This window comes from Haliaeetus leucocephalus, unplaced genomic scaffold (genome assembly GCF_000737465.1).
Source record: "Haliaeetus leucocephalus isolate CR32 unplaced genomic scaffold, Haliaeetus_leucocephalus-4.0 Scaffold752, whole genome shotgun sequence".
NCBI lineage: Eukaryota > Metazoa > Chordata > Aves > Accipitriformes > Accipitridae > Haliaeetus > Haliaeetus leucocephalus.
In genome coordinates, this window is record NW_010973188.1 from 4,339,813 (window position 1) to 4,363,732 (window position 23,920).

Below are 23,920 nucleotides of genomic sequence, written 5' to 3' on the forward strand. Positions count from 1 at the left end.
AAAACCCCCACCCCCCCCCCCCCCCCCGAAGTAATTTTTAATGAAGACAAATATTTTCACAGTGAGTTTACATACAATTCACAGGTTTGGACTAAATTTCCACTGCAATAAACTCCCCCATTTGCTATGTAAAATAGGAATTCATGTTCATTTATAATTGCATCTCTTTCCTTGGGGGAAAGCAAATCCTGTTACCTTCCTGACACTGTGAGGCAGTCTAAGAGGAATCTGGCACACCTGCTGGGCTGGAATGCTTTGATATTACTCACTTGCCTTCAAGTCACTCTCAAATCATACCAGGTGAAAGTAAAAGCAAACAGAAGTATTTTTGAGACCAAATACCAAATAGACAATACAGTAAAAAGAAGGTTCATAGAAACCAAGGCATGTAGAAAGGAAAACAAACAAGCCTGTATCTGCCTAGCACTGACTACTTTCGAAGCTTCTCTAATTCTGCATGTTTCCATAAACAAGCCAGTGCATATTTCATAAACCTTCCAAGTAAGGATTCTGGTTCTCATGCAACCCTTACATTATTAGGTTGCCTTCAAAGATGTTCAAACTTCAGGGCCACAACTCCCCTTTCCATATAAGATATTTCTTGCACACAGTCAAGTTTTGCAGTTGAAATAGAGGACTGCAGGCTCTCACTCCAAACTGCTAAACGAAGGCACCACAACAACCAACTGTGTACATACCGAAACATTCAATATTCACATCATATGTTTTCAGATCAAGAAAGGACTCTGATGAAAGGTGGTTGTCAATATATACCTGGGCACTGTGGACAGCAGGAGTCCTGTGTGCGGGTGGGGTTTTGACAAAGCAGCGGTGGACAGACTTCAGTCTCACACAGGACACGTCCACTGTGGCATGTACATTGCGTGCAAGAATCAATATTCCATGTCTCTCCTTCTACAAAGTATTCCCCACCAGGAGCATGACAGATTGATGGACTGGTGAGCTCTGGCTTCTGCACAATTATTTCATCTGGAAAAACAGAAGTGGAAGACAGGCAAAATCAACTGTTACTCTAATGATTAACAAATGTACGCAAGATTAATAATTTCTGTTATTATTGAAAATATTAGGAATAACAAAACCAGATATTGATTTTGTCACCTGCATCTCATGGAAAATGGGAAAAATATAAACAAGAAACAATTTCAGAATCAGTCTGAATAAATGCTAGTTAATATAAATCAGATAACGTCAAACATTCTTGGCATTTCAGAAAAAAATCAAACCAATCCGTGATGTAGGAATTCCAAGAGACAACTGTCATTTTCTGAAAAATTATACCGATCAGTTTCTTAACTGCTAAATATTAGCATCAGTGCAATTCTTGAAAGGATGGATAAGTATGCTTCTTGTCTCGGATTTAGAAAGTCCAGATTCAACTGTCTGCCTTTGAGTTTCCTGAGTTTATGTGTCTGTACTATCAGGTGCCAGTTTGGAAAAAACAAACAAACAAAACGGCAAAGAAAAACACAGAATCCCCCACCCAAACCCCTAAAAACATACAAGCACTTAACACTGGTGGAAGTGCTTCATCACTTTGTTCCATTAAATAAATAAATAAATAAATACATAATCTGCAGTCTTTGAAGTAATGACTGCACCCAAGGAGATGCCAGAGTGTGTATACTCAATATTTCCAATGACTGTATCTCACCAAATGAACTTTAATTCCTTTTCACACAATTAATTACATTACCTCTACAGCCCTGTCTAAAAGACTCACACGGCCTCTAACCCAGGCAGTTTAGAGAATGGGTTTGATCTCCTTCAAGTTAAGAAAGGAGCTGAAACTGTTTCCCTTGTTCAGCATGAGTGTCCTCCAGCCACTAGGGCATTAAAAAAATGGGGGAACTTTCTTTATGTCTTGGTGTTTTAAAAGAAAAAAGAAACCTGTCCTGCACTTTGAAAGCATTTAAGCAGTTAACCATCAAGAAAAGTTTATGCCACAAACTGCATACTCTGCAGCTCTGACTGTGGCCCAGTATATAAACTGGGGGGGAGTTGGCTGGAGGGGGCGGATCGCTGCTTGGGAACTAACTGGGCATGAGTTGGCAAGTGGTGAGCAATTGCACTGTGCATCACTTGTTTTGTATATTCTAATCCTTTTATTATTAATATTGTAATTTTATTATTGTTATTATTATCTATTATTTTCTTCTTTTCTGTTTTATTAAACTGTTCTTATCTCATCCCATGATTTTACTTTTTTTCTTGATTCTCTCCCCCATCCCACTGGGTGGGGAGGAGTAAGCGAGCAGCTGTGTGATGCTTAGCTGCCAGCTGGGGATAAACCGTGGCAAAGACACACCACTCAATTATTTGTTTTCACTTCTGGAAAATATCAGTAGAACTCAAGGAACCTGAGTCTGGCCTATCTTACTCTATTCACAAAGTACTCGTGCATTTCTTCTTTCATGGAATTATTTTATCTTTCACTGATTCGCTTATGCTATTCTTTTCCTATTGCTCACATTTATGAACCATATGTGATTCAGTAGCATTTACCTGAAGTGAGATAGCTGGTCTGCTGCCTTGTCACTGTTTGTTTTTTATTTCAGCTGGAACAATGTATTACATTTTATGCAATGGCTTCCTAATCCGCTACAGTAAAGCAATACTAATTATTTTCTGGAAATTTTCTGAGTCATCTCCTTTGCATTTAGTTCCCTGCAAAGTCACAGGCCTGTTTTACTACAGCTCATATACTGCTCATAAACTGAAAAGCATAACCAGATAGTACTGCTGTACATATGGTACTGCTTACTGCTCCCTTAGCAGCACTGATATTGATACAGCACTGCAACTGAATTGCTACAAACGTACAACTACTATATTCCTGAAGGAGCAACTAGCCAAACAAATACAGACTTTCTGGATAGCATGGTTCTGCAAAACACTAGCAGTTAATGACCTTCTAAATCTTACAGGAAAACATGGAGCTTTTCACAAGCATTGCGACAATCCACTTAAACCTCTTAATATATAGAATCACAGTTATAATTAATGTTGTAGCAGTCAAGGTATATCTTGCTTTGTTGAAAACTAACCAAATATGGAATTGAACGTAACCACTTTTTTTTCCTCAATCTGAAAAATGACCTCTGAGAGCTGCCACTTCCCTGTTGACAGGTTAACAGTGCAATTCAAAACTCAGTACATCAGGATTGCTAATTGTTTCAATATCCTTATGCCAGACACATTTGAGTGATGTGCTTACAGTCTCACAATTCCAAAGTTAATTCCTATTTACTGAAAGCTATGATTTTTTTTTTTAACATCAGTGGGGAATCAATACATTGCAAAATAAAATCAGAAGTACATTTCTAACAAATATAAAACCTCAGTGGGGGACTGGGACTAATTTGGCCACATTAATTCAGATACCTATGTATGCAATCACTTTAAAAAAAAAAAAAAGTGATGCATCTGCCCTAGCATTGTAAGAGTTTATATCAAGTATGACTTCGCTAACACAGAAGCTAGGTGACTAGTACCCCGAAAGCAGGAAAGATGTCAGAGAAACCTACGCAGACATTGTATCTCAAAGGAATGGACACTACTGGGTAACTGCTCTTTTATACAAGAGACCAACATCGCTGGTGCTTAGAATCAAACGCCGATCTCATCCACAAGAAATGTACAGTGTGAGAAGATAGATACTGCTGATCTCATACTGATCTTTTTTCTATGAACTGAACATTAGACTTATGAATGGATTTACCCAAACTTATTCTCTGTAAACAGAGCAACTAGTCACTGGTGCTGCTGAAACACCAAAATTAACATTACTCTTACTTGAACGCTCTGAGGTGTTCTGTATGTGTTAGGTAGATCAATACGCACAAGTATGCTGATAGTAGAGTGAAATCAGGAATCAGTCTTGGGGACCTAATACCAGAATTGCTGAAACTGGAACTACCATCCTACATTTTAAATTTTGAATCTTGAATGTTTATTTAATGCAAGACTGACATGCCAACCTGTCCCCATTCATACAAAGTATACCATCCCCTACAACAGTACACAAATAATTGTGAAAAGGTGAGTGACTGCTGCAGGTACTCCACCAGTTCTGTGCAGCCCTGAATTCCAGCTAGTGCGAGTGGAAAATAACATCCCTGTCCAGTGATATGACTTTAGGAATATGATATTCTGTATTTATTATTTGCTGTTTGGCTGCTCCTTCTGGAACAATATTCACAACTGAATCTTTTTGTTGTTGTTGTTTTCTTCTTCTTTTTTTTTCTTTTGCCACACTGAGGTTTCATGTGGAGAGAAGTGTACTATTTAAGACAGGCTGTGGATGTGTGTGTGCATGGGGAGCTGGAGGAAAGAATGACAATACCTGATGGGATGCATATGGACCAACACTGCATACTGCTATGGCAAAAAAACGTGCTCCAAGCTGATAAAACACTAAGGCTTCCTTTAAAAATCTTATGATTTCTAAATTCCCCATCAGACTAGCCAGGTACTCGATAATGGAAGAGAAGGATGAATGAAGGATGGTTCCCCTAGTGTGCATAACTGGTGGGAGTATCCTCCTTAGTGTTTTCATCTCAGCTAAAAATGTCATTAATGGTTGTAATTACTAAGATGCTAAGCACTAAGAGCTCGGCCTCAGTAACCACTGCTAAATTATTTAGTATTGAAAACAGCTCTGGCTCCATGAAAGCCAGTGCCAAAAGCAACACCATGGCTGGCCATGGAACCACAGGAACCACAGTGGCCAGTCTTGACACTAAGGGGAGGAGCATGGTGGAGACTAAGAAAGGCTGAAAGGGAGACACACCTTTTGGACTCTCCCATCTTTTTGGAGACTACGTTTTTCCAGCTACCACAAGGTGTGAACGGGCTTGGAGATCATCCTTTGTCTAAGCAATCTAAAGAGATCGGTTATCTTAGGTCCTAGGGAGGATACACTCTGTCACTTTTAGAAAGAGCGTCTGGCTGCTTATTTTGCCCCTAGGATTTCCTGTTCTTTATGAAGAATTTGAAACAGGTTGTAACTGCTTATATCCTGCCAGTGCTGTCTTACCATTTTGCTATTTATAGTAGTATCATGAGCCTCGTTTTTCCTACTTGTAACGTGACTTCCAATAGTCATAGACAATATCACTGTATTACAAATTAATCTATTTAGCACATAAAATGTAGGAATCATTCTGAAGACAGAGGGCATTAATCTTATACTCTAACCACACTCTAACATCTTTCATAGATGCTTTTCATATTAACACTTACTATTAAAATTGTACTGGAATGCAGCATTAATTGTACTTGGCCTTCTCACTAAAAGTGTTAAAATAATCTTCTACTGCTGGTGGCACAGAAGCCTTTCCTCAAAACACAGAATCGTAAAGTTCAATTACTTAAGACATCTGTTTAAATGTATGCTCCTTTGAGGGGTTGTGAAACACAGAATCAGGAGATGACTTTTAATAAAACTCCACTTCAAATTAAAAAAGAGAAAATGTAATGACTTATTTGCTATTATGGGTAACAAAATTGTAAATGAGTATGAATTCGTTATTATAGCTGATATAGACTATAAAATTTTTCTAGTTTAAAGATTTCAATGGGTCAAAGATTACCATGTTAGGACCCACAGCATGCATATGCTTTAAATATGTAAGTTCCCACTTTTCACATCTGAGATCTTAATGAAAACCACTCATCATGTTATATTTGGGCATAGAAACCTTCATATATACCTATTACTGAATGACGCATGAGATTATTTTCATGTATTAGGAAACAGAACACAAGTGAAATGAAATCCTATTACAAAGCATATAGAAGAAGGCATGTTACCTGGACATGATGGACAACACTGCCCTGGATGTATGGTGGGGTTGCCGCAATTAGGAACAGGGCAGGTGATCAAGGCACACATTTCCCGTCCATTGTGACAGTAACATTCCCTGCAGCCATCGTGCCAGCCCTCCTCATTCTCATGTCTGCGCCCATCCATTGACAGGCAAGAGCCTGTTTTAACAGGAGGCATAAGAGAAGCCGTTGCCTCTGCACAAAATCAAAAGAAAATGAAGTGTCCTGATAAGCATGCGTTGCTTAGGAAGAAAGCACACCAACTTTATGCCTGGATTGCATTCATTTTTGAAGCACATAAAAGACCAAGTGAACAATAATTCTATCATTTACACTTAAAAATAAAGTAACAACACACATGAAACAAGTTATACTGAAGGGGATGGTAGGATGTAGTAGAATGTATTTCCTTAGAAAATACAATCACTTCTTTCTGTTACACCTATGCTGATTTTAATCATACAGAAATGCAGTACTGGCTAAATAATATAAGAAAAAAGAGAAACGCAATGGAGGGAAATAGCAGAAAGCATGAAGCATATTTAAAATGAAATATTTAAATATTGCAGTTCATTAAGATTATCTATAATGTTATCTAGAATATAAAAGCATTAACTAGAATATAAAAGCATTTACAAGAGCTAAGGATGGTCTTATATCATGAATGACAAAAAATTACAAGCAAGTTCTAACAGGGTCATGCTAGATACTGGAAACATTTCATAAAACACCTATGAGAAATTATTTGGTTACATTACTATGATAAATGAGATGTTTGGAAGATAACTGCTCTGACAATTTTATCGCTCATTCCTAGCTTTTACTGAGATGAGAAAACAGTAGCTTGGACTGCTGCATTACTTGCACTCAGCCAGAACACCCAAGCAGTTGGTCTAGGAAGGATAAAGTCTCATTTGTACCTTAAGGGGTACTTAAGTGCTGCAGGATTCAGCCTCAATCTATTCTTTGTTAATCAGCAGAGTGAATTTAGAGCCCAACACTCCCTCACCCACATGATGATGATGATGAAGGACTCAGGATCAGTTTGTCAGTGAACTGACTTGTTTTCAGTGGTATGTCAACCATTTTCTGCTGACACATATATATAACGTTATTTGTATTTAGTTGCTTATTTCATTTTCTGTTTAAAAAAGGATGCAGTATGAAAAGTAGTAATGTTTATATGTAATTTTAGTAAGGTTTTGTTTTGTTTTTTTTTTTTTACTAACATGTAGGTCAGCACTTCTTCAGCTGTGGCAGATCTATCAAAGGCGGTCTAAGAACCACAAGCAGATGGTACAAAGTTAGTTTTATGCATGTTATCAGAATAAGAACCCAATACAGAGAAATTACATTAGTATACCATTTTGTGAAGTAAAGAAAAGCCATGGCATAAAGATATAATACTTCTTAAAACAGACTTCATCCTATTGCACGAACAGAAATACTATGAAAAAAGTTTATTCAGTTACTACACTTTTGTACTTCAGTATCAGATTATATATTAATTCCTATTTGAATTAGTATCACTGGAATACGTTAAAATTATTAATGACACATAAAAGTCTTAAATGGTAATTCCCTTCCCCTTCCTTAATAAATAAAGGATCTGATGTAATCAAACTTTTTTTTTCCTGAAATATTCTAAAGTATACTCCAAAGTCTGGAGAAACAAACCAAGCATATAAGCAACTATTCAAAATTAACTTCACAAACTGAGATTATTTTCACTTTTCAGTTTTTAATTAAAATTAGTACAAAAGATAATATTTAAAGAAGAAACAAATGCCCAAATACAAAACAGGAATAACAGGATAACTAGAGTTATGTCTGAAATGATCTGGGACTGTAGTAGCTCACAAGTGAAAACGAGTCAGTAATGTGATACCACTCCAGAGAAGGCAAATTAAATCTAAGATACAAGTACAGGAGCATTGTAAATTTAAGTGCAGTACTACTATCTCTACTAGTTTGAAGTTCTTGCTACTGCTAAAGGTCAATATCCAGTTTTTTAACTGTAGTGAGAGACCAAAATAACTGGGTTTATTTGACTTAGGAAAAAAACCCCAACCCCCAAAACATTTAGGGGGCTCCAGTTGCAACCCCTTAAATACTGCAAGAATTCTAAGGGGAATGGTGCTTAGCTGTTCCATACGTCTGCTGAGCTTATGATGAGAAGTAACTGGTTCAATTTGTAGAAAGGGCGACAAATATTACAAAATTTATTCTAAAATGTCACATATTGGTAACCACAGGAAAACTTATTTTAGAGAGTTCATTTTTTTTTGTCTTTTGAGAGTGGAGTTTCTTAATAAACTAAATCTTACACAAACATCTGTCAAGGATTATCCAGACACACTCTATTTTATGTGAGGGATGGACTCTCAGTTTTCCAGAGGAAATCCTAGCATAAGCTATTTCTGGCAGAAGCAATATAGAAAGTGGAGCTAATTCACAAGCAGGGGATTTATCCATCCCTTCCCCTTACTTAGGGATCTTGGGTCAAAATTTTAACAAGGATGCACAGCTCCCCCAGAACATACTGGTGATTGCTCTAATTATTCTTGGACAATTTGCTAATGAAGTGACGTTGAAGTGATACACTCATGGCTTGGTATCTTTATGATTATGGTAACAATAAATACTACTTGGAGAGGGATCAAGTTATTTTCACTAAATATTTGTGCATGTTTTAAAATCCATCCTTGTTAAGGAAAGCACTTAAAAGTGTGCATACACATGATTAGTAACCAAAGAGTTGCATCTGTTTATAGTCTGGGATGCAATTATGGCGCACCTAAGAGAACACCTTGTGTATATTCTATATTCCATCATTGCATCATGACAATCAGGAAAAGAGTGTTGACTGTGAACATGAAGACACATGACAAGATAAGTGATGAGGATTGTCTCAATGGGATTCTATTGGGCAGTTAGCCTTTTAATTTAATTTTTAGGTTTTTTATTTCTAGTAAAAGTCATATATTGCAGATTATGTCAGTGAAATCTCTCTCTACTCATATCTGCAAGGTACATTTATAACATTTCAATTTTTTTTTTGCTAGAAGTCTTAAAGTTTTGTTATAATTATCTGCAGTATATGATGTCACGTGGGGAAAATATAATGTTGGATCTGTCTATTTATATAATTGCATGTTTACAGGAAAGCGACTTCAGGAACTCATACACTTTCTTTTAGTCCCATGTTCCCATAACTTGTCTTATTATATTTTATCATTTTTTAAACTGCAAAAGAAATAGCTGCTAAAAAAAAGTTAAGAATGCAGTCATTATACAAAGCAAAGGGAAAATACTCAAACTTACTTGCCTATAGCTAGAAATCAAAACATGCAAGTAAGAATCAAAGAAGATAAGCATGAAAGAGCAGTTAGGATCAGAGAGACCCTGAGCACAAATGGAAAGTTATTAAATGCAATACATGGATATGAGCAATGAAGGAAGTCTGATACCCAGAGTAATACAAAACACAAACTGAAAATATCTTAAAAATGAGACATGTTAAAAGCAGCACAAAACTAAAGCAAACAGCTAATGAACATCTTAATCTCAATCTCCCCCTCGAACTTGGTGGTTACAAGTTTGGGATGTGGCACATGTGAAATTAAGCTTAAGAATACCCAGCCCTTTCTCCTGGGTGAGTGTTCTCTCTACTCATTGTTCCTCGAGACCACCTGAAAAGTGTCCAAGAAACAGCACTCTAATTTTAGGTGGTGTACAGGGCATCTATCAAATCCAAAGCTTGAGTTTGTAAAGATGATGAAGAAGCTAAGATGAACACTGCTACTGACCACCCCCCACCCCCCCTCACCAGCTTCTTTCTAGTAGTTACTTATTAACACATGGATCTAATTTTTATTGGTGATAACAAACTGATTTCTCTGACTTTGTAATGGGAGATGAAAGTGGAGCAGAGGCTTTCTGTTGAAGCCAAGATAAACACAGATAATAACAAATACCTGCAAAACAAATCACTCCTTTGAGCAAAATTGAAGCAAATCTCCCACTAGTTCCCGTATTTCAATTCTTACATATTCTGTGCAGTATTCCTTTTCTTTTGCTCTAGCTTCCAGCTGCTTTGAAAACAAACTGTAATTGGAGGTGAACTCGCACATACCTCTGCACTTGCAGATAACACAGCCGTGACTGTTCTGCTGGAAGCCCATCGGACAGATTTTACCACAGGGCAGGTCTGGGCATTTCTTACACCGACAGATTTCACACCCATGCTTGTTCCTCCTAGATGACCAAAATAATTTGTGAAAGGTCAGCAGGTCACTTTAAATACCTACATGTCATGATCTTTAAAGCAAAACCATCCCCTCAAGAAGTGACTGATCAAGTAAAGAAAATTATTGCAACTGTCACCCTTAGGTTCAGTGGGTCTATGTGGTGTACAGGTCTCCATCCCTGGCACGTGCTCCCTCCATGTGACTGGCAAAATCTCTGCATTTGGTACTTTCAAGCTATAGCAAATAATACAGACATATGTGCTTGGTACTACTATCGATGATCAATTATTTTTCAAGTGAAAAAGTAGAAAGAAAAAATTCTACAGCTGTGAAGAAGTTGGAGGGGTAGGTAGGAATCTGTTATAATTACTATACTTTTATAACACAAATTGCTGCTAACTTTCTTCCTCCAACAATAGGTAAAGTACAGCAGATTTCCTCCCTTGCATATTAGAACTACAGCGAGATTTCTGAAAACATGAATGAGACACAAAGCTTACTTGAAAACTAGCATGTGGAATGCCAATAACCCATGTAAAAAGTAGCAGACACACAGTAACGTATTTTGAAACAGAGAAAACCAGAGAACTTTTCAGCAGAGTACAGAGAATCAAGAACACAAATGCTTCCAAAGCTTCCAGGTGAAGCTAGGCAGGAGTCTAGAGCACCACTTGACAGTTAACCTCTTCACAGTGCCATAAACATGCTGCTTCTGAGAATCCTATACTGAATATTTGCTTGTTTTTTTCAGGAAGACAGATAATACCATTCAAACTTTAGGCACAAGCATACTATTTCCCTTAATATACAGAGAGAGTAATTTTCTGTGCCTTCCCAAGATGGAGGGGGAAAAAAAAAAAGTGTAGGGAAAAAGTTAAAAAAAAAGGGGGGCCCCCCCCCCCCCCAATAAATGATTTTCATGAGTCTGCTGTTAAACATATCGCTCCAACAAGGTAACTCACTAAAACTGGGAAAAACATTTATTGGGAAACTGACAGATCAGATCCCTCACTGAATACTACACCATTAAATGCACACCAGTTTCCCCCAAAACAAAGACAAGACATGGGAAGTTAAAGAAGAACATCTAGAGGGATCGAGAAGAAATAAATTATTTAAATCTCCAGAAAGCCTCACTGAAAGCTCTGGAAAACTTTATTTAATTTTTAGTTAAAAAGCTAAGGAAAACAAATCGTCACATAGTAGGATGGAAGAACGAAAGACTTTCTGTCCTCCTATCCATCTATTTTTTCCTCCTTAATCTTTGTAACCACAGCCCTTTTAATATCAAAATAAATGCTTCTTTCCATTAATGTGTAGAGCTTTCAAACAGTGAACTCTATTGAGCAGGTTTTTCCTCAGAGAATTGTGAAAAGGTTTTGGTTTCTTTAAAGATGCATGAACTTAGATTTTCCAGTTACTAACCTTTGACAGTCTTTAAAAAAAAAAATCTCAGACATGACGATTACTCCTTAACTTTTCATTCTCTAAAATACTTTTTTTTATGTATATATATTTGCTTCTTTAGTCTCCTATTTGTGACCAAAGTTTTACATTAAAATACAGATTTGTATTCTGTTACATCCCATGCTTTTGATGGTCATAACAGGCTTGTAAGTCACACAAGGCTTGCTATTTTAGAAAAGAAATTGGCACGGTAGCAGTAAAGAACCAAACAAATGTACTATACAGCTGCAAATATAAGTAATTTTAGCACCAAAGTAAGACTTGAAGTGAAATAATCTTAAAGTAGTTCTTACCACAATTTTAGCCCTTTATACTACAAGCTGTTACATACATAGTTATTTTTAAATGTTATTCATTTTATTCAGTGCAATTATTCATATATTTTGTAGACAGTGATAAGATTAAGGTGCTTATTTCCAATGTGTGTTTGTTGTGGTGGTTTTTGTTGTTTGTTTTAAATTACAATCATCTTAAGACTTATTAAACACTCATCATTTAAAAATACCAGCCAAATGTTGTGCATAATTAAATTACATTGTACATTTAAAGCCAGAATTTAAACTGAAACTTATTTTCCAATTAGCTTAAAGAAGTTTAAAGTTCAGATTTTTTCAGGTGTACAAAAATGCAAGGGAAAGATCATCCCCAAAACAGGGTTCCTAGAACACTAACATCAGCTTGAAATGAACTTGTTTTTAAAACATCTTTATCTTACTCCCAGCTACCATACTATGCCCATTAATATTTGCTATAATTTCTAAAATGCTTTTGCTACCTAGTTCACATAGATTTTCTAATAAAACTCTTTTATGCACACTTTAGTTTAAAAAACAGAGAGAGAGAGAAATGTGTTTCAAATTATCCAAGTACAGAAAACACATAAAGTTGTAATTTTCCTCTGTAGGTCAATATACTACATACAGGCTAAAAACTACTACTTTTTACAACAAGCAGTGCAATTCTGTGAGAGGCTGAACATTATCTTTTTAATAATGTTTTCAATTTGAAGACAAGCCATGTGGTTCAGCGCTAGCCCATGGAGCAGTCCTGACCTCTGTGATGTTTTCACCAACCTCCCACAACTCCTCTGAATGGGATATGGTAGGATGGGGCAGACAGCATGCCTTGGACTGGGGAATGCCTGGGCAAGTCATTAAACGGTCCAGAGATCTGATACTCTGTGAGTCAATGTACGATCAAGGTGTCATTTTATCATGTCTAGGACTTCAAATGAATAGTTGCGTATTGCAAGATTCAGTATTTATGCTTTTTAACTTTAAGCTGTTTACCATTCTTCCTTTTCACTAAATTCCAGATACTTTCCATTTCTGAAGAGCTGAGTTTCCATTTCGAAGCATATTACTTTGTAATTTTAGTCTTCCTCAGGTATACAAAGTAAGCCTAGTAAATCTAGGAAATAAAGTCTGTCTTACTATTTTCTTCTTCAACATCATAAACCTTAATATTTTTCTAAATTTTTCCTACTCTTATATAGAATCATAGAATCATTTAGGTTGGAAAAGACCTTCAAGATCATCGAGTCCAACCATCGTCCATGCCCACTAAACCATGTCCTGAAGTACCCCTTCTACATGCTTTTTGAATACCTCCAGGGATGGTGACTCAACCACTTCCCTGGGCAGCTTGTCCAATGTCTGACAACCCTCTCAGTAAAGAAATTTTTCCTGATATCCAACCTAAATCTCCCTTGCTGCAAACCTGAGGCCATTTCCTCTTGTCCTATCTCCACCCACCTGACAGAAGAGACCAGCACCCACCTCACTACAACCCCCTTTCAGGTAGTTGTAGAGAGCGATAAGGTCTCCCCTCAGCCTCCTCTTCTCCAGACTAAGCAGCCCCAGCTCCCTCAGCCGCTCCTCATAAGACTTGTGCTCCAGATACGACAGTATCACACAATTTCTTAGACACTGTCTGCTTCCTCCACAAGTTTAGAAAATCACTGGGATTTGTGCCTGAAATTTGTATCCTTTAACAGATTACCCTTGACACATGATCGACACTGAAAAGTACCTGCGCCTAGGACTAAGCATCTCTGTATTTAAGAGTGCTTTTGCAGCTCATGGACAATACTTATAAGGCCTTTTCCCACCCTTCTCAGAAATCGAGACATCAGTTCTTTATTACAGGAAATCATTTCAGCAAAATGAATGATTTGATCGATTTCTTTATATAAAGCTAGGCCATCTATCTTTTTTCTCTTCAGTCCTCTTTGATTTTCATTCAGAAGACTGAACCATTTCTGGGTAGACAGACAGCACTACTGCAAGCTTCAGGTACGTCCACACTGAAGAAGATGGCACGGACACCTTTAAATTTCCCCATACAATCACCTAGATTACTACTGACACATACCACAACAATCACCTTAAGTGCTTAGGCACAGGTATCAGCAGGATAATACCACAGATCACACAAACTAAGGGACCTATAGGTTGAGAGGATTGCACTCAAACACAGAAAATCAGTTTAATAAGGTACAAAGTATATTATGCTCCATTCTTGGGTTCTTATCCTTCTCATTTTTAGAGATTTCTCCTTTAAGGCCTTTCAAAATAATGCAGGCACATCTCACCTAAAGTGCAACAAGAGAAGACCAACAGAATTATTTCAGATTTTCAGTTGTTGTCCAAAAAGGTATTCTTGATGATTTATACTGGTGTGTCATAGTGTAACCCTTAATATCACAGGTCAAATTCACTGCAATCTGAAGGTCATCTTCCAATTATACATAAGGATCTTCCTCATCTTTGTTTAAACCTTTCTTTAGAAAACCAGTTGTCACCATTCATGAGAGACCATGAAAGTCAGACCTCTCAAACCAAGAAACAACTTTCTGAATTAATCAAAGTTCATTAATTCATTAATTAATTCAGTTAACATGGAACAGCCAACTTCATTGCAAAACTAACAATACTAAGAAGTAGCACAGAAGACAACAGTAAAGAGAAACCTTTGCTTAAGAAAAGAAAGTAAAAATCAGAAGTTGCAGAGTAAAAATGTATGTAAGCAGAAGTAAGGGGTGCATCTTTACTGAAAGCTAAGGAAGAAAACAGGAACAAAGAAAATACTATTATTTTTAGCAGTTATACACTGTCTGGTGACTAATGAAATAGACTCAAATCAAGAACATTACTGCCAGTCACACACACTGGGAGCACAGGCCCAGGAATGTAAATTTACTGTCTTATCTTAAAAGAATATTTGCTTCTTCCTGAAGATTCAGAATTTTGAAGGTAAAAATTACTCAGTTCACCACAGGTTAAGGTCTCTACTATGTTCCATTTAAAGTTTTAATAATATTGTTCACTTTCCTCTAAACAAAAATTACAGTTTAATATAACCAAACGAGATAAACCTGCTTATTATGTGAAAGAGAGTGTTTCTTCCTAAATCCATGTTGTTTGGAAAGGTATTGTACAATAAACTAAAAGAATGTAGTGGTAACCTTAACACATTTACACAAACAAAACACATTAATAGTAAATGACTTTGGTAAGTATAGCTCAGAACAATCTTTATCAGCAGTAGAAAATAATTTTTAACACTTTAGGGTGACATCTACATTGGGACTGCCAGTAAAGAAAACCAGTAGTAGTAAACTGAAAGAAACTAAAAGGAGAAACAAACTTGACTGCCCTAGATACCGCAGCTGGAATGGAAGTAAACACCTAGACCTTGGTTCATGAACATGTTCAGGCTATTTCCATGCAAGTCCAAAAAGGCAATGACAAAAGACATTAAATAGACCTTAATTAATGCTTTTCTCATATTATAACTTTTGAATAGGCTAAAGCAAATGGCCTTGAAAATAATTTGTTTATGCACTTGTTAATTGATTAAATTAAAAAAAGCTTTTCCTGTTCCAAGCAGAACGATACTCAGTAACACTGAGTAAACAATACAAAATTTTGTAGTTCATACCAACTGTCTCTGCTATTATGCAAACACATGCATACAAAACAGAAATAAAAAGAAATATTCAGATATACAGTCTGGAGACTGCCAAACTCACATCCTGTACTTGCTACTGAAGATGCGTTATGCATCATGAACAAAAAAGATGGCTTCCATCTTTGTTGGAAATAGCAATGAAATATATTCTGATGGTCATTATTCAGAATTTTTCTCTATTCTGTGCCAAAGTTCAAAATCAAATTTAAGCTAGTGCAAATGATTTCAGTGCCCCTTGAGAAATGGTTACACCATATGAGGACTATATGGCAATTTCCAGTAAATGCTTGAATACAGTTATAAGTTGTATTCTTTTATTGCTGTTGTCTCATCCCAGCTACCCTTCCCGCTGATTCCATCATGGAATTCTCACAGTTTCAGATACTCCAACACCATTTGCCTCTTTGGCTCCCAGCTTTAAGAGACTTTGTTTTGGATTTTGTGCCTGCTCAATGGCATGGCTCAAACTTCACTCTCACCGTATACTTTCTAAACAATTCTGCATGCTTTGTACTTGTTTTAATTGACTTCACTCCTTTGGTCCTTAACGTAAACAGCTTTATCCTATCTGAAAAACCAAGACATCTAACCAGTCATTATTTCTGCTCAGTCTTTCACGTTTCTTTTGTTCTGCTACCCATCTTCAGTCATCCTTGCCTTTGAAGCCACTGGGCAAAAGTTCTGGGGACAACAAAACTGACATCCCTTTTCTGTAACTTCCCTCCTGCTCTACCTTCTCTCACTTGCAAAACTGAAAATAATTCTCAGCTACTCTTGAAGTTAACATGCCTGAAGATAATTTTACTAACCTTTTAATTTAGAATTCTTACTTCTCCTCTCTCATCTACTAAACTTTGAGTTTTGGGGACAGAAGTGAAGTTTGATTTAATCTTTGTTGTCTTTCCATCATTTTGTCTTACATCAATCCTATCGCTCTTATGAGTGCCATTTCCTGCAAAAACTTCTATTATTTAACCAGAGGCAAGCCTAATTCTGCATCTCAAGTAACAGATATGGGATTATATTAAATAGTATTACTTTACTTTGTTTTGCTGGACTGCTATTATGTAGGTATTTTCAAATTGCACTAGGGATGCATCAAGGATACAAGTCAAGCACCCTTTCTAACGCAGAAAAAAAGTGACTCAGTGTTTTCAAGGCAAACATATTCTTCAAACATTCTTCTTCTTTTTTTTGTGTCTGTGTATTGCAGCATATTTGCTTTTTGTTTGATGTAATGCTATCTCCTGTTTAGCACCACACACAATGCAAGAGCTGCATGGGCAATAAAAGGGAGGTCAACCAGCACATTCACTTAAGCGGAACACCACTCTGTGGCTAAGAATAGCATGAAGATTAAAGAAAAGTGTAAGGCTGGTATTGTCTCTTTTTTTTTTTTTCCTTTGGCAGCACAACCAAAGAGACTATAAATTGTTCACTGGCACCATCTATGAGCAGAGCTGATTAAATCTGTGAGAATGCCACTATGTCACAGCTTGATTTCTATTTTTCTAAAATCTCTGGTACCTCTTTGGTCATTCAGGTTCTACCATATTTTGATTCCTCCAAACTTTATTAAAACTGCGTACTAAGAGGACACACTACAGTATAGATTAGTGTTATAAAAACCCACAGCATTTATGAACCAATGTCAAACAGAATTCTGAAATGAACCAGAAATTAAAGGAGTGTTAGTGTCAAACACTAAGAGTTACCACATTAGTAAACTTCATTACAAATCCTAAGAAAACAAATTACATCTGAACATTTTCTGAAGATCAGCTGTCATGAGGTAGGAATTAAACTGTTATGAAAAGCAGGCAGTAACGTGGAATGGACCCATAAAAAATAAAATGTATTGGTAAAATATATATAGAAGCCGCCAGACTTATTACTAAGAATTTCTACGTGACAAAAGATCTGCCCAGTTTTCACCACCTGTTTCACAAATTATTAAATACTGTGAATATTTCCTTTTATTGAGAAAGAACTCCAGCAATGATACAGGTTTTGAACACATTTACAAAAACTTAGATAAGAGATGCTAGTGTTCTTAATGAATCCTGTAAAGTAACTATCAGAAATGTCTCACTAAAACTAGTCTGTTTCATATAACATTAAAAAAACCTTGAAATATTAGAAAATAATTAGAATAAAATAACCGGGCTATAAAATGAAAGGGTATCACAGCGGAACATGCAAACAGAATTTCAAAAAGCTACATGCAAGAGACATTACTTTTAAGTAGCTTTTTCATCGTTTGTCAAATGTTCTTAAAAAAATTTAAGGACTGCTTTGCTTTTACAATCTGCCACTGTTTTTTTAGTTGCTGTTTCTTAATCTGTTGATCAAAATCCATTTTGAAGAATACCTTAATCTTACATCAAGTAATGACATTTCTATTTTTCTACATTTTCCCCTGCTTTGCCACAAAGTAAACACAAGTACGTATGCCTGGATTTTGCGTATTTTCAATATGTACAGGGTTTGTATTAAATATGCTTTCAGAATAAGAATACGTACAAGTATCCAAAGGGACAGTACTTGTCACATACAATGGGTTTGCACTTCTTGGGCCGCGGTCGGCACTGACAGATCTCACAGTTGTGGACGTCAGTCTGGAAGCCGAAGGAACAGTCCAAGGAACAGCCTGAAATGAGGCCGGTGCACAGCTCCTCCCCTGCGAACAACACATGCTCGTTATCACAATGTGAAAACTCTTTATACCAGATAAACGCATCTTTAGCGGACGAAACCTTCTGCTCTCTTTTACTTCATAACTTTTAAAATACTGCTAAGCCTTACCTTTGGACTGTCCTAATTTTAAAATATTCAACAGAATTCTCCAGTCATGACCCAAACCATATGAGCAGACGCTACAGGATGTCTTCAGTTCCAATCAAGAACTTGAGGAGTACTACCTGGTACCCTGAACTAACATTATTTTATGAACAGATGCACAGCCAAAGGAGTCCAACATCTGTGACTGCTAGCCTTTTATAAAGCATTTAAAATAACATATACTTTCAACACATTGTATGTGTTTAATAGGTTTCTGTTCAATATAAAGCATCTTTGTTTCTCCTCTACTTATTTTAAATAGAACTGGAAGGCTGGGATATATTAACAACTTTTATTCTTTATGCTGTTTGCTGTCAACTGTTTGGTGATTAAGACTTGCTTTTTAAAAATGTAACTATAATACCCTAAGATGTGATCTAAGCTTAGGGATGCTAGACTAAAAGACCTGTCTCTTGAAGCCCACTACCATGTTTTATCAGCCTCTTGCGGCATAAGGGAGATGCTGGATTGCTGGCATCTCAATTTCTCCAGTACAGACATAAATAATGGTCATTACGTTCACTCTCACTGGAATTTACTATTTTGATAATGATCAGTTTCTTTTTGTTCTTCTTGCAAGAAGTGCCAGAAAGACCATTTTTAACATACTTTGGAATACAAAGTTCATTTATTTGTTGCAGAGGTGAGAGAAAAAAGAAAATTATGATTTTTGTTACACTAGGGATGCAAAACACAGACAAAAGACCATTATTACAATAGCCAAAGTGGAATCAAAATAGAAAAAGAAGAGATTCTTCAACAGAAGAATATGATGGGTGATATCCAAAGGGCTGACTTTCAGAGTGATATTTAAAGGATGGCCAGTCTCCAATTGAAAAATCCACACCACTACAAAGTGCTGGTTATACAGAAGGCAGCTGAAGAGTGCTCCTCCAGACGTGGTCCTCATTCAAGGTCTGAAGACCATTTTCCTTTAGGGGTATGAACATTTAGGGACAGGGTTTTTCCAAAGAAGACATCAGTGCATTGACTTATTCTGTTCCTTACACTATTTCTGTGGGTCTGAAATTTAAAGATAATCTTCACATCACTAACATGGTAATATAATGAAGGCAGACCACAGAAGGAATCTTTGCTTTACTTAAATGCTTTCTCTTCTGTTTTTGTAATGTTGCATTTAAGACTGCAAAATACAGACTTGATCAGATGTGGCTAACCTAAGTGTTTCCTTATCTATTCTACCAGGTTAATGCTGTTTTTGTAAAAAAGGCATGTTTCTTAGTAGCTCAGAGTGAGACTGAAGCCTCAGAGAAAACTGGAAAATTCACTGACTACTTCTGCAGTGGAATTTGGGCACACAAGTGCAATGCAACGCAAGAGCCTTATTATCCCAAACAGCAGTTCTCAGTTTAAGTAGGATGAAGACCATCAGGTTCATGGCTCCCACCTCTCTACTTTTATGCAAATTTGGTGTCTGAAGCAAAAAGGATGCAAGTTTTTTTGTCATTCAGAATATGGAAAAAGAAATGCCAGATCCTTTCACAACCTCTAGAGGTTGTCTTTGTCAGCAGAGTATCAATGCCACATGATTTAAGCATTTACTCTCAGTCAGAGAGAGTGGTAACCGTTATCTCAGGTTCTTGCTTTACTCGGAGAGAAACATATATACAAAGATCTTCATGAAATCTTACAAGTTTTTGAAGGATATTGTTCAGGCTGATCTATCAAGAATACTAGATCTTTTTAATACATAGCCACTAATGCTGATTTGAAAACATTGTAATGCAGAAGAAACTCTGATACTCTTCTCTGATAGAGTGATACATGTGTAACACAAAGAAAAAGACTTCCTTTGAAAGAAGTTAAAATAATGAGAATTTGTCTTTAATTTATGAGCTTTTACACCAGGATGTTTGTACACAATTATTCCTTGCCAGCATATAGTGATAATAAAATTAACTAAACTTCCTGTTATGCATGACTTTATAAGGTGGTCATAATTTTTAAAGTTAGGCTTGAACTTTTTAAAGAAGGTACTAAAAAGTACACCTACACTGGAATAGCTCCAAAAAGAATTAAGTTCAGTTATGACCTTTGACATGATGTAAATTATGATATCTCCTGCAGATGCTCAGAACTGATCAGTGAATAATCCCAGAATTGCATAGGTTGGATCAATCAGAACCATTCATTTTCTGAAGCATACTTTGTCATACAGATGAAGTGTTTAGGTGGCTATCCATAAACATCAGGTTCATGGAAGACAGGTCAAGGAACATGAAGGTACAAATGCAAAGGCACGGGAGAAATGAACAGGCATCTTCAAAAAGTGAAAGGAAGAGCTGGAAATAAAAATTAAAAAAAAAAACCCTAAAAAAAATAGAAACAACAAGAACATTTTTTTTTTAGTTGGCATATTTCTTATCTTATTTGTCTCCAGATTACGTGTTAAGGAGAGCTAACAAAGTGCAACATCCATGTTTGAGTATGACGTTATAGAAGATGGCAAAATAACGATTCCTCAGAATCCCACAGACAAATACGTTTTTGTTTTCAGTCTTCTCTTCTGCTTTCAGTCTTCTCTTCTGCTTTGATTTAGTTAGTGAAACTGCTTTTAGGAGATGCAAAACAAGTTTGTTATAGGTAAAGTTAATATACTTTATTAAAAGGGTCAAGGTGTCTAGGACAGTGCTATACAAGCAGGAAGACAGTGTCTCATCTCAAGTAGCTTATGATTTAAATACACTTAAAACTCAAATGACATACTAACCAGAAGATCCAGTCTCAAGGCAGTATCTATCTTGCTTAATCCTTTACATAGTGAGCTATCGTTAAAAGAATTTTCACTTTAAGTGGCCAAGCATGCCAATGTTAGGGGTGGATTCGATAGGCCAGCTCAAATGCATCTATGCCAATGCACACAGCATGGGCAAAAAACAGGAGGAGCCAGAAGCCATCGTGCAGCAGGATAAATATGACTTAGTTGCCATCACGGAAACATGGTGGGACGACTCCCATGACTGAGAGTGCTGCAATGGATGGCTACAAGCTCTTCAGAAGGGATAGGCAAGGTAGAAGAGGTGGTGGGGTGGCTCTCTACGTTAGGGAGTGCTTTGACTGTACAGAGCTACACGACTGTGATGACAAGGTGGAGTGCTTATGGGGAAAGATGAGAGGGAAGGCTGAAAAGGCAGATATTGTGCTGGGAGTCTGTTACAGACCACCCAACCAGGCTGAACAGACGGATGAATCGTTCTACAAGTGGCTAGCAGTAGTCTCAGAATTGTGTGCCCTTGTTCTCGTGGGGGACTTCAACTTTCCAGATGTCTGCTGAAAATATGACACAGCAGAGAGTAAACAATCTAGGAGGTTCCTGGAGCGTGTGGAAGATAACTTCCTGACACAGCTGGTAGGTGAGCCAACCAGGGGAGGAGCCTTGCTAGATCTACTGTTTACAAACAGGGAAGGACTGGTGGGAGGTGTGATGGTCGGAGGCCATCTTGGGCTTAGCGACCGTGAAATGATAGAATTCTCAATTCTTGGTGAGGCAAGGAAGGGGGTTAGCAAAACCACCACTACGGACTTCTGGAGGGCAAACTTTGGCCTCTTCGAGGCCGTGGTTGAGAGAGTCCCTTGGGAGACGGTCCTGAAGGGCAAAGGGGTCCAGGAGGGATGGACATTCTTTAAGAAAGAAATCTTAATGGCTCAGAACCAGACTATTCCCATGTGCCACAAGTCGAACCACCGAGGAAAATGACTGGCCTGGCTGAACACGGAGCTTTTGCTAGGAGTCAAGAAAAAAAGGAGAGTTTATCATCTCTGCAGAAAGGGCGGGCAACTTGGGAGGAGTACAGGGATCTTGTTAGATCATACAGAGAGGAAATTAGAAAGGCAAAAGCTCAGCTAGAACTAAATGTGGCCACTATTGTAAGGGACAACAAAAAATGTTTTTACAAATATGTTAACAATAAAAAGAATCCCAAGGAGAATATCTATCCTTTAATGGATACAGAAGGGAACGTTGCTACCAGAGATGAGGAAAAGGCTGAGGTACTTAATGCCTTCTTTGCCTCAGTCTTTAATAGGGAGACCAGTTATCCTCAGGGTACTCCACCCCCTGAGCTGAAAGGCGAGGATGAAGAGCAGAATATACCCCCCCTTAATCCAGGAGGAAATAGTTAGTGACCTACTACGCCATCTGGACACTCACAAATCTATGGGACCCGATGGGATCCATCCAAGAGTACTGAGGGAACTGGCAGAGGTCCTTGCCAAGCCACTCTCTATCATCTATCAGCAATCCTGGTCAACAGGGGAGGTCCCAGAGGACTGGAGGCTTGCCAATGTGACACCCATTTACGAGAAGGGTCGGAGGGAGGATCCGGGGAACTACAGGCCTGTCAGCCTGACCTTGGTACTGGGGAAGATTATGGAACGGTTTGTCTTGAGAGCACTCACATGGCAAGTCCAGGGTAAGAAGGGGATCAGGCCCAGTCAGCATGGGTTTACGAAAGGCAGGTCCTACTTGACCAACCTGACCTCCTCCTATGACCAGGTGACCCACCTAGTGGGTGAGGGAAAGGCTGTGGATGTTATCTACCTTGACTTCAGCAAGGCCTCTGACACTGTCTCTCATGGCATACTCCTTGAGAAGCTGGTATCTCATGGCTTGGACAAGTGTACTCTTCACTGGGTGAAAAACTGGCTGGATGGACGAGCCCAGAGGGTTGTGGTGAATGAGGTTAAAGCCGGTTGGTGGCAGGTCACAAGTGGTGTTCCCCAGGGCTCGGCTTTGGGCCCTGTTCTGTTTAATATCTTTATCAATGATTTGGATGAGGGGATTGAGTGCACCCTCAGCAAGTTTGCAGATGACACCAAGCTGTGAGGCAGGGTCGATCCGCTTGAGGGTAGGGAGGCTCTACAGAGACATCTGGACAGGCTGGATCGATGGGCTGAGGCCAGCTGTATGAAGTTCAACAAGGCCGAGTGCCGGGTCCAGCACTTCGGTCACGGCAACCCCATGCAGCGCTACAGGCTTGGGGAAGAGTGGCTGGAAAGCTGCCCAGCAGAGAAAGACCTGGGTGTGCTGGTTGGCAGCCGGCTGAATATGAGCCAGCAGTGTGCCCAGGTGGCCAAGAAGGCCAACGGCATCCTGGCCTGCATCAGAAATAGTGTGGCCAGCAGGAGCAGGGAGGTGATTGTTCCCCTGTACTCGGCACTGGTGAGGCCGAACACATCTCGAGTACTGTGTTCAGTTTTGGGCCCCTCACTACAGGAAAGACATTGAGGTGCTGGAGCGTGTCCAGAGAAGAGCAACCAAGTTGGTGAGGGGCCTGGAGCACAAGTCTTATGAGGAGCGGCTGAGGGAGCTGGGGTTGTTTAGTCTGGAGAAGAGGAGGCTGAGGGGAGACCTTATCGCTCTCTACAACTACCTGAAGGGGGCTTGTAGTGAGGTGGGTGCTGGTCTCTTCTGTCAGGTGGGTGGAGATAGGACAAGAGGAAATGGCCTCAAGTTGCAGCAAGAGGGATTTAGGTTGGATATCGGGAAAAATTTCTTTACTGAGAAGGTTGTCACACAT

At 38.1% G+C, this 23,920-nt stretch overlaps 1 protein-coding gene across 1 annotated transcript in view; it reads right to left on the reverse strand.

Moving 5' to 3' along the window:
• CRIM1 (cysteine rich transmembrane BMP regulator 1 (chordin-like)) overlaps window positions 1-23,920 on the reverse strand; it is a gene marked incomplete at its 5' end in the record, with an annotated part of 202,358 nt that overhangs the window by 14,176 nt on the left and 164,262 nt on the right. Inside the window, 4 exons of the mRNA XM_010581266.1 lie at window positions 775-990; window positions 5,836-6,045; window positions 9,986-10,107; window positions 18,063-18,219. Of these exons, the coding sequence (XP_010579568.1) occupies window positions 775-990; window positions 5,836-6,045; window positions 9,986-10,107; window positions 18,063-18,219 (705 nt within the window). The remainder of the gene's footprint in view (window positions 1-774; window positions 991-5,835; window positions 6,046-9,985; window positions 10,108-18,062; window positions 18,220-23,920) is intronic.